Here is an 11,605-nt window from a genome sequence, read left to right on the forward strand (position 1 = left end):
GAAAGAATTAGTGAATTTGAAGACATCTATTTTTATTTGGTATTCTTAAACACTTAATACCTGCTAAAAATAAACTAGGGCTGAATGTACCATGGGAGAAAAAGAGACACGGCCTCCCACAATCAACGAGAGATAGAATAAATCATTACAAATTAACGCAAAAAAGTCTGAGCCATCCCCTGAGCTAACCTCTCTCTTTCTCACACCCCCATCCAATCAGGAAACCGACTGAGCACTACTTTCAAAATATATCCAGAGGCTGACCGACCACTTCTCAGCACCTCCACTGCTGCCCTCCTCATCCCCCCACTGAAGTACAGTAGCCTCCTGGTGGGTCTCCCCACTTCCACTCCATCCTACTAGTCTATTCTCTTAGCAGCAACTGGAGAGATCCTCTCACATTCAAGTCACACCATGGCAATCCTCAGCTACAAAGCCTCCATTTCACTCAGAGTAAAAGCTAAAATCCTGACAGCAGCCTTACAAAACCTCCTACGCTCAGGCCCTTCATCTGCTCCATCCTTCTACCATTCTGACCTCGTTCTGTTCTAGCCACCCTGGCTTCCCTGCCTCTCCTTGAATGAGCCAGGCATACTTCAGTCTTAAGGCCTTTACCCTGGCTGTCCCTCTGCCAAGAACTCCTTTCACTCACATGTTCACCTGGCTAACTCTCACCTCTTAAGTGTTGACTCAAATGAGCTTGACCATTCTACTTAAAATGACAGCTCTCCACTCCCACCCTGCCACCCCCCGTATTCCTCATCTCTCCCACCCTGTGTTGTACGTGTGCTTTCTTTCACAGCTCTCACCATTTCTAGTACACGATACAATTTACTTATCATGCTTTTTATTTATTGTTTGTCTCACTTGACTACAATGTAAACTCCATGAGGAAACGGATCTTTCTTTGTTTTGTTAACTGATATGTCCCAAGACTCTGGTACACAGCTGGAGTTCAAATATACTTGAAGGAATTAATGAATTTATCAGACAAGCAAAGATTTATAAACCTAATAACACCCAGTAGTTGTACATAGCTCATGGGAAAATAAACTGAATAAACTTCCAGAGGATAATTTGTCGATAATATTTAAGTATCTTATTATATTAAATATTTAAAGTCTTTAAAATCTTCAGCCCTTTCATTAAGTAAGTCCACTTCTAAGTATATAGCCTAAAAAATTAATCAGATGCATTTCATGTAGCCATTACAAATTATACACATCTATCCTTACTACAGTAAATATTTGTTATGGTAACACATTTAACACAAACTCAGGGTCTGTGTACATTAAACTAAGTCTTCTTAACCAGAAACTTAAATACAATTCCTCCTCAGTAAAGCACAGCAGGTCTCTATACGCAGACTCCTGCCTTGGCAGAACTTATGGAATGGAGTACAACCGTTTAGCACTCTTCATTTGTACTACAATTTAAAAACCAAACAGAACAATAGTTAATCTGTATTTATTATCAGCTATTACTGAGCTTTTCAGAAAACTGTTAGCTTGTTAAAGGCAGACCCCACCATTCACTCACATGACGTCCAGCACAGAATCATTTCGAATGACCTTATGGGAGACATCAGCTAGCAGGAAGAGACCACCATCTGTCCTCCGGATGCTGACTGCATAGCCTGGCCAGATCTGCAATCTGAAGAGATAGCTGGGCTTTACTTTAGGGTTCTGAAAGAACTACAGACATTGCCTCTTAACTGTTAACTTAAGTGTTAACTCCCTCTTAAGTGTTAACTCCCATCTGAAACCACACTTTGAGCACATGCTGCCCCTCCCTAGCAATAATGAGAAAGTGCCAGGAAACAAATTCAATTAAATTAACATCATTGTGAACTTATTAAAATATTAAACTATGGAAGAAATTTAACTGATAAATTGCATTCACTATCATAAAATACTGCTGAGATTTTTGTCCTAAATATGGTGATTGCAATGAAAAATTTCTGCCCAGAATATTCTAAAGTGAGGAAGAGGAAAACACAACTGACCTGTGTTGCTGCAGTACCATAGCATTTGTTGGGTCATAGAAGTTTCTCCCCACAAGCTTCATATCTATAAGTTTCATTACCCTGAAAAAAAAGAGCAAGAATGGATTTTCTAGTCGAAGACAAAAAAAAATAAATCAGTTCCATTACTCCTAGCTAAATTTCCTTTGGAAGCCGAAAGGGTCACAAACATCAGTGCTCTTTGTACAATATAGCTTTTATCATGAGAACACTGTTGCCAAAAGAAAAAGAAAATTTACCACAGCATTTATCTTGGGGTACATGCAACTTACTGTAGCTTTTCCTACTTACTAGGTAATCAAAAATCAAAAGCTTATTTTCCAGGCTTGATTTATATTACTTTCACCATTAACTAAAAAGAATGCAAAAGTGTTAATTTCTAAGTTTGTGACTATCAGTCTGGCATAAGAAGTTATGTTTGCTCCAGGCAGTTCAGTTATTACATAGAAATTAGGTTCTAAGCTTCATTAAAAACAGGTGGTTTGGGAATAACATTATGAAAATGAGGGAGTCTAAAAAATGTTTAAAAATTACGACCAGGCTATATCCAAAAATTCAAGCGAGTGGGGAAAAACTCTTCCAGCAAAAATTTTTACACATTACCTCTTCAAGTAGCCCCATGACCAACACCATTAAATGTGCACTGTAAACATCTGCTTTTCAAGTTCCTGAATGAACCCAAAAGAACCCATCCCCCATCCAACTACCTCAGACCTACTTTCACTTATCCAAATCTGGCCAACCTCTTGAGATAACTTTTGAGTAAGTTATCTCAGTATCACCCATTTATTTATTAAATGTTTCCAAACTCATCTATATCCACACTGTAGTGCAGTGCCAGGCAAGTTTCTCGAAGAGCACTGTTTCAAATACAAAACTAAGGTTAAAGAATATAAGACGTCAGCTGTTTTCTCACCGACGGAAAACAACATTGTAGAAGGGAATGCACAAGTCAGAACAGGGTTCCAGGATCTTGGTCAACTGAATCTTAACGCTGATCTCGGCACCATCAGTTTTCCTTCGACTTTTTAACTCGAGAACCTAACAAATAAATACATGCAAATTAAAAAACAAAAATGACAAGACAACCAAGCCCTCATCTAATCCAACTGTGCCCTGGAACACACTAAAAATATCCTAAACATGTGTTCTACTTCTGCTTCACTTTGCTGCCCACACTGCACAAAATCACAGCAAGACAACCAGGATGTCAGATAGGATTTGGTAAAAGAAACCCAATGGAGAACTAGCAATAGATCCCTTTGAATTTGAAATCTTAAACCATTCTTTGTCGCTGTTGGAGGTCAAAGGCTTCCAACCACTCCTCTTAGGTGAGAAGGGACTTCTTGAAGAACTCGAATGTAAGCTTCTCAGTTTGCCATTGCTTTGTTATGGCAAAATCTGCCTTCCCTCTAAGGATAGGAAAATACAACTCAAATGTTCAGGAAGTCTATGATTTCCCACTACTCAAAGCACCAGAATACTCCTAGGTTTCATCCCGAAATACATTTCCGGTTTGGTCTCACTTGTTGAAGCTTAACAGGCAGATAGAGAATGGATCCATCAAAAGCAGTGACGTTTCCAGTGACAGCTTGATGGTCCTTCAACATGCCAAACCTCATGCTTTTGCACTCCACACTGGGGCTAGAAAATAAGAGGATTTTATTTGAATTTGACTCAAACAGCAGTCTTTCTTTACTACAGCTGTGCAATACGTTAGAGAAGCAGTCTCTTGTAACTACTGCTCCATCTAGTGGTCACATTAAACTTCAACTATTTTATCTGACTAGAAAAAGAACTCTGACCTAAGGATGCTGACAAAAATAAAAACAACCCATAATTCCACCCCCGAAAACCACTGCCTCAGCATGTTAGCATATATTCTTCCAGAATTTAGACCACAGGGTCAGAAACTTTTTCTATAAAGGGCCAAATAGTAAATATTTTAGGCTTTATGGGCCATATGGTCTTTGCTACAACTATTCAATTCTGTCGATATAGTACAAAAGCACCAAAGACAATATGCAAACCAATGAGCACTGCTATGTTCCAGCAAACCTTTATTATGGGATTTTACTCTAAACTATTTTCACTCATGGCAATTTCAACTTTTTAGTGATTCACTGCCACAAATCTTACAGCTTTGAAAAACTCGAGTAGCTACTTTGTACCATAACTGTCCCATTCCATCACAGTAACACAACCTTGTTCTACAACAGCAAAGTTTAAATAAATCCAAGACTAAAAGAGTCAAGCATGCTCAAGTACAAAATCTTTATTGGTGGTAATCCAATATAGTTGTCCCCAAAACTAACACTTACATACTGACATTACATTTCAAAATGTTTCTTCAAAAGAATTTATACACATACATGGTGCTATACCCTAAACACAATATTTATAGATGGCTTTCCAAACTCCCTTCATATATAGTATGTGGAAACTATAGGACAGCCAGTCCACTGTAATGTATTCTCTCAGTATTCTCTCATTGGCCTGGCATGCTCTTCTCATTGTGGCTTCAAAGGTCCAGATCCACAAGCTGGAACTTTATAGAATCCATGTCTTCTCCTGGTCAATGTTGACACCTCACACTCTCTTCTCTTTCATTAACATTTGTCAACCCGTTTCCAGAGAAAGGGTTCTTCCCTCTCATTAATGCTAGTCTCCTTCCCTCACATTGTAGAACAGGTTTATTCCCACTACCGCCCTCTCTCCAGGGTTCAATTTCACCCCCTTTTCTGGCTCTTTCTCTTCACCTGTCATGTGTGCTCAGCTTTTTCTTACCTCATAGAAACTTTTAAAGCAATCCTGCTACCTTCTTTAATTATCATCCCATTTCTCCTTTCCCTTACATACTATTTAAATAAGTGGCCAATTCACTGGCTATCTTATGCTGTCCTTTGTTCTTTTAGTCTAGTTTTTTCCTCCATAACTCTAACAAAGTACTAGAATATCATTAGAATATGCTCTTGAAAGCATATTCTACAATATTTTCCTGTGCCCAAAGTCAAGCATCTCTTCACCATTCAAATGGGCCCTTCCTTTGGTCTTTGTAACCTGTCTTTAGGGTATTTTCCTGCCTAACTGTTCCTTTCTTCTTTCACTCCACTTCCTCTTCCTGTACCAATTAGTAGCTATCCTTCAAAAGTTCAGTCTTCCATCTTCCTAATTTTTCCACAGATATTCCAAAACGCTCATTCATGTTCATAACTCCAGCAAAATAACCTCTAGCTAATGACTCTCCTGAGATTTTAAGAGAACACAAACTAATATGAATTCTTACTTTTTAAAAAGTATGATCGATCCTAAAGTTATTGATATAATATTAAAGTTATTTTCTCCGATTTTTCACCCTCACATTTAACCCTAGACTGTCGCTGGAGAGCCATCAAATATTGGCATGCGATTCATGCAGGGAAGATCCAGGTTTCGTGGGAGGTGCATCTTATACCACTGGGGGAAAGGTAATGCAAAGAGGAGGGAATTTAAGAAGAGGAATGCAAAATTACAAATAAAAAGTAAGTTAAAAGGTCATGAAAGGGATCTATATAAATGCAAAGTCCTGAATTTAAGCTTTGGTAACTCCACAATAAATCCATCTCTAATCTCATGCTTTATAAAACTGCACCTATTAAAATAAAATCTGAATTGGTAATATAGCTAAATACCAAAAAAAAAATGTTAACATTAAAATTATTGCAATGATCCGATTTCATGCATTATTGTGGGGGTGAGGGAGAGGTTCATCAGGAATTATACAGAAAAATATTGTGATTCCAGGGGAATGATTTCCTTATTGCTCTCTAAGTGAACAAATACAGAGAAAAAAAGCTGTGAATACCTGAAAGTCACATGATATTGATAAACTGCTTCATTATGACACTGGATTTTGATAAGGTTCAATCCCAAAGATTGAGGTACTCCTTTTAATCCTTGCTTCACAAGAAGCAGTCTGGAAAATAAAAAAACAAAAGCACCCACATACCAAAACCATAAAAACCAAACAACCCACACCACAAAGGTAGGAAAGGAAAGGAAAGGAAAGGAGAGGAAAGGAAAGGAAGTAATATTTCATACTTTGCTTAGACACATAAAACAAGAATTGAGACATACAAAAGCAAGCTTTAAAGACTAGTAGATAAATGAATAGCTATCTCTAATTAGAGAAGCAAGGTCACCCTATTTGTCCTAGTAATATCACTGGAATAAACTAGGCCAGCTAACTAAGAACATAATTAATTCCATAGAGAAAAATGAACTGCTGCAATACTTTTCCTAAGTGATTTGTCTTATCTTCAACATGACGAAGAACTGTCTACATATGAACTGGGAAGGAAATGAAGTCATGAGTTCACTCTCTGCTACATACTATCTATATCATTAACCTCATTTTACTTCATCAGGAATTGTCCCATCTCTTTGTCATTCTTTCCACAAGCAAAAAAAACTGAACAACTCTGCAGTACCTACCACCCACAGAGGACTCAGACACAGCAGAAACAGCATTTACAATACTATGAGAAGGCCCCCTCCCACATCACTACCAAGCAAAGAAGGTCACGCTCCTGACTTACTTTTCCTTGCATTCTGCAGTCCCCAGTGGAAGGCGATCCAGAGAGCACAGTGAGGAAAGGGGAGGAGGTGGCAGTGACGGCTGCTGGGCAGGACCCCGAGAAGGCATGTCACCGACAGCACCAGGAGCGTTGAACATACCTCTGCCTATACCACGAGCTGCTCTTCCCAATGGTAATACAGATGTATCTGAATTTCCTCTTCCAAGCATTCTGAAATGTTAAAAAGAGGCAAAGCAGGACTTTCTTAATCACGCTTCTATCTCTGCTCCATCTAGATAATTCCCCCAAGTCTACATTCTCTTCCTGGGGGAGTCAGAAAGAGGGACTCAAGCCTTGGGATTCTCTCCAAGTTCAGTATGTCCACATGACGCACTCACCAACTGCTACTAATATTTACTCTCAGGGCCAACTTCCACGGTAGAATTGAGGTGGGAGTTTGACTCACTTAGATTAAAAAATCACTACAGGTTAACTTCTTAAGAGGGCAAATGAAATTGTGAACTGCCCAGTGGAGAACTACTTTTTTACCCTTTTCTAAATATTGATTGGATCAGTAGCTGCTGACTACTCTTGGAAAGTATCCATTGTTTACTATAAAACCATACATTGTTTGTGAAATAATACCACCTTTTAAAAGTTTTCCTTTGAACTTAAAGGGATATTTCATCTGATTTTGACGGTTTCCTGAGAAGACACCTTTACCCACCTATTCCAACCAACGGAGGCCTCTGCCATCTTGCTATCCCCAGCTGCCAACAATGACAGATCTGGAGAAGTGGGACGGGGTTCTTCTTTGCCCTTCTGCACCATACTGGTAGACAAGCCTCGGCCTAAAATGCCTCTACCTGAAAGGAAGGATCAAACCCCAGTTATAACTGTGAGTTGAACATGTCATATAGTTATTTTTCTGAAGATAAACTATGAATTTAAGAACAAAGCAATCATACATACCACCATGTTTTCTCAAGTTACTTTCCTACATACCTAAAGGAAGCATTGCTCGTTTTGGAGGGGTCCAGGACACTGTTTCAAGTCCCAGGCCGCGGAACATGGAGACCAAACCCCCAGATTCCTATGAAAGGCAAAAAATCAAGTCATTCCAAGACGTAGTTTAAAACCTCAGAAACATTGATGGTGTTCTTAAAGTCTTGGTAAATAATAAAAATCATCTTCTTTAAAGTCTATAAATGTTACAGTAAAGAATAAAAATGTTTAAATACTTACAGTTTTTAAGAAACACATAACTATGTCATATGAGGTGTTTTTTTGTTTGTTTGTTTTTTTTTAACAGTACAGAGGTCTTTTATTTTTTTGCACTTATGCCACGAATACAGAGGGAACGGGTTCCAGTAGCTCTGGCTCTTTTTCATTGGTTCTCACAAAGTGTGCTTCTCTGAATGGGGCAGCTGGCATTTCAGTTGAACCCAGGTACCTTTCTCTTTGGCTTCCTTTTTTTCCTATTCATTTTCCTTCACCCGTTTCAGGAAGCTATCTCGGCTCTTAGAGTGCTTAATATGTTCAACACAAACATTAATTCTCTTGGCAAGAATCTTGCCCTTAACTTGTTTGTTTACAACAATGCCGACCGCATGCTGAGTAACACTGTAGACCCTTCCCGTTTTGCCATGGTAACATTTGTGGAGCATTCCTTTTTTAACAGTGCCCATTCCCTTGAGGTCTACAGTATCCCCTTTCTTGTAGATTCGCATGTATGTGGCCAAAGAACAATTCCATGTTTTCTAAAAGACCTAGGGAACATACAGCGGTTACCTCTCCTCTTTCCCTTTGTGTTGGTCATTCTGACGAATTACTAGAAGATGGTAGTCCTGGCCGAAAAGGAGCCACATTAGGTTTTTAAGCATAAATAGTTATAGTCCATGTATAACTACTTAAGCATAAATAGTTATAGCCCATGTATAACAGTAAAGTTAATTCCATTCTGTTCCATTCTGTTATACTGTTATAACAGTATTTTTCTGGTTTATTTCCTATACACCCAAGTGGACCATTATATCCAAGAGGGAACAAGTGTACTGGTTAATATATTTTCAAAAAAGATGGATTATTTTAGGGTATCAGAGGTTTGGGTGGTTTGTTTGTTTGTTTAAACAACCTCCAACAAAACTTGCTACTGTTTTCCTATAGCAGGCTTGAAAGTTTACTGCTGTTACACCAGTTTGAGCGGCCACATATATACTCAAGCAATTCATCTGAGTACAAGTATAAAATTACTGTCATCAATTTTTTCTTTTTACAGAATATATTTGACGCTAGCAACTCTGCTTAAAATGATAACTGCATTGTTACATTCTTCCTACATTTGTTAATTCTATTATTTGAGATTTATTAATTATAGACAAATGCCATTCTTAAAATTGCTACAAAATTAGATTAAGAAAGCACATACAAGCAGTAACAACAGCTGAAGATCCTCTTTTTCTTTATGATTTGGACAAAGAGCCATCTGAAAGGAACCATTCTTAACAATTATTACCTCACAGGCAAGAGTAGCTGTTAATACCATAGAGCCAAATTCAGATTAAAAACCTAAATACTCAGGAGAGCAAAATGCTGTATCTTTATACCTACTATTTATGACCTGTTTCCCCAAAAATAAGACCTAGTCTAACCATCAGCTCTAATGCGTCTTTTGGAGCAAAAATTAATATAAGACCGGAAGACCGGGTCTTATTTTACTATAATATAATAAGACCAGGTCTTGTATTAATTTTTGCTTCAAAAGATGCATTAGAGCTGATTGTCCAGCTAGGTCTTTTTCGGGAAACCACGGTATGTATTTATATTCATATAAGCCAGAGAACAAAGGCATTTACCCGAGTCCATCTAGCATTCATTCTGAGGCACTTTTTCTAGACTCTCAACTCTAGGATCTGAAATATGCAACTACTTTTTAAAGGAAGAAAACAACAACCAACCAAACAAAAAACAACCCTTGTTTTCCTATAGGACTTAACAGTTTTCTAAGCACTTTGAAATCCATTATTTCCTCTGATGATAAGCTGTATGCTGCTACTATGCGTCCAGACATTATGGTCTTACCCTTTGTGCTGGCTCACTCTGCAGGCTTGGTTCCTCTGGCTTTCCAAACATATGGCCTCTGCCTGCAGGTCTTGCCCTGCCCAAAGCTGAGTCCAAAGGTTTAGGAGTTTGTGGCCAAGAGCCTGGCATCCGTACACACTGAGGTGGGTGCCCATGAAAAGCGCCCCTGAAGGGTGGTCGGACAGGATCCATGGAGAGGCTGCAGATTGACACGGATGTCGATCCTGTTCTGGTTAATTACCTGTCAGCATTTTATAAAGATTAAAGATTCCCAATTGTTTTCCTTTTCCTTCAAGACAGACTCACAAAGCATTTAAAAAAATTTTTTAAATAAAAATAAAACTTACTTTGGGTCAGACCAGGGATACAACCAGCATCCTATTTCATGTTCACTTCAAAAGCTTCCCTTTAGCCCAGAACAATCTAAACACTCTCCAGTAGCAATCCATTAGAGGCCAAGCTCTCCTTGAATTTACCTGTATTTTCTACCCAAACAGCCTCTCAGACAACTCAGCCCTATATGTTAACTACATATCGTAGAAAGAAGTACTTTTTATGCATGACCATAAGAATGTTTAGTTAATACAGCCGTATCATAAAATTACTCTGTCAATAAATATTTACAGGTTTTGCTGGTTTCTGGCCTTTCTTTCCTTTACCAGAGTCCTAATTTTTTTCCAGTCCGTTATCACATTATACTGTTCCATCTCCTCCTTGATCTCCTTAGTTACATATCTGCATCTTTATCCAATTCCTTTCTATAAAACTTTTCTTTTTTTTTTTTTTTAAGGAGGGCACAGCTCATAGTGGCCCATGCAGGGATCGAACTGGCAACGTTGGTGCTATCAGCACCACGCTCTAACCAACTGAGCTAACGGCCCTCCCCTCTATAAAACTTTTCAAACTCCACCAGAACTGAGGTCTCCAGGGACAGACCCTTTCTGCTCTGAGCCTACAACACCTGCTGAATCTCAGGTAACACTTAACCCCTTTTTCTCACCCAGGTAACCGGGATGAGGCTCTTCCTGTCCTCCAACTCTCAGGTCCACGAGGCGTCTTCAAAGTCACTTTATAACCTATAGATTTTAGGATGCCTTCTTTAAGGGGCTCCCTTCACTATCCTGACCCACCCCTGATCTCTGAAGGATCTTTCTTAACTGAAAGTTAAACGAGCCTCTTCTCAACTTTTACAAACCTGTCCATAAGTATTAGCTACACAGAAATCAGGCCACGCATACAAAGAAAAGACTGACACACAATTCCTAAGTCAATACTATATGTGGAGGTAGTTCAGGATTTGACATAAATTTTTTAACTAAATTCTTTTACCTAAGATGGCAGAATATGCCTCCCTTCCTCGAAGAGTAGAACAGCTCTCTCCTTTAATTGCTTAAACTCCTTTCCAGTTATCCTGGCCTCTCTGTTCACACCCTCCTACCACCACCGGAAGCATCCAGAACAATCCGAACCTAACCGGTACACCCTGAGAGGAGCTGTAACACCTACCAGTTACAGGATTTCTGGAATCCTCCCTCCTCTCTCCACTGCTCCCTCACCTCCATCGTCGGGTCCATTGACTTGGGCACCTCCTCCAGAAGGCCCGCCCTTTATGTGGATTGTCACTTTTAATTAGCTAGCAGAGAGTCGGCTGACTGTAAGGTCCAACAGGGAAGGGTCCCGGGACAGGCGAGACCTACATTCCCCACCTCCAGGAGTGAGCTCTGAGGTGGGGCAACAGGACTGAGGCCTAACCGGACGGAAGGCCCCTGAAGGGAAATCCTACCCCCGAGAAAAGCACCATTCCCCAAACCGGGAGGGAGGTCTTGCCCTCCAGTTCAGTCCAAACAACACTCTCGCCCAACCAAAACCCGCGTAAGTCCACCCTCTGTCCCGGCCACCACCTTCCCACCTTTTCGAAGGCTCGCGTCCTCCACACACAGCCTCA

At 39.6% G+C, this 11,605-nt stretch overlaps 1 protein-coding gene across 2 annotated transcripts in view; it reads right to left on the reverse strand.

Annotated features, from left to right (window-relative positions):
• The window catches only part of PIWIL2 (piwi like RNA-mediated gene silencing 2), a 68,908-nt gene extending 59,056 nt beyond the window's left edge, over positions 1–9,852 (reverse strand). For both annotated transcript variants that reach the window (XM_074338244.1, XM_019714439.2), the window contains exons 1-9: positions 9,661–9,852; positions 7,585–7,672; positions 7,307–7,445; positions 6,601–6,810; positions 5,868–5,978; positions 3,550–3,667; positions 2,940–3,064; positions 2,006–2,086; positions 1,540–1,653 (exon numbers count right to left, since the gene is read on the reverse strand). In XM_074338244.1, the coding sequence (XP_074194345.1) occupies positions 1,540–1,653; positions 2,006–2,086; positions 2,940–3,064; positions 3,550–3,667; positions 5,868–5,978; positions 6,601–6,810; positions 7,307–7,445; positions 7,585–7,672; positions 9,661–9,852 (1,178 nt within the window). The remainder of the gene's footprint in view (positions 1–1,539; positions 1,654–2,005; positions 2,087–2,939; positions 3,065–3,549; positions 3,668–5,867; positions 5,979–6,600; positions 6,811–7,306; positions 7,446–7,584; positions 7,673–9,660) is intronic.
• Positions 9,853–11,605: the final 1,753 nt, after the last annotated feature.

The sequence above is a fragment of the Rhinolophus sinicus genome, linkage group LG07, assembly GCF_036562045.2.
Source record: "Rhinolophus sinicus isolate RSC01 linkage group LG07, ASM3656204v1, whole genome shotgun sequence".
NCBI lineage: Eukaryota > Metazoa > Chordata > Mammalia > Chiroptera > Rhinolophidae > Rhinolophus > Rhinolophus sinicus.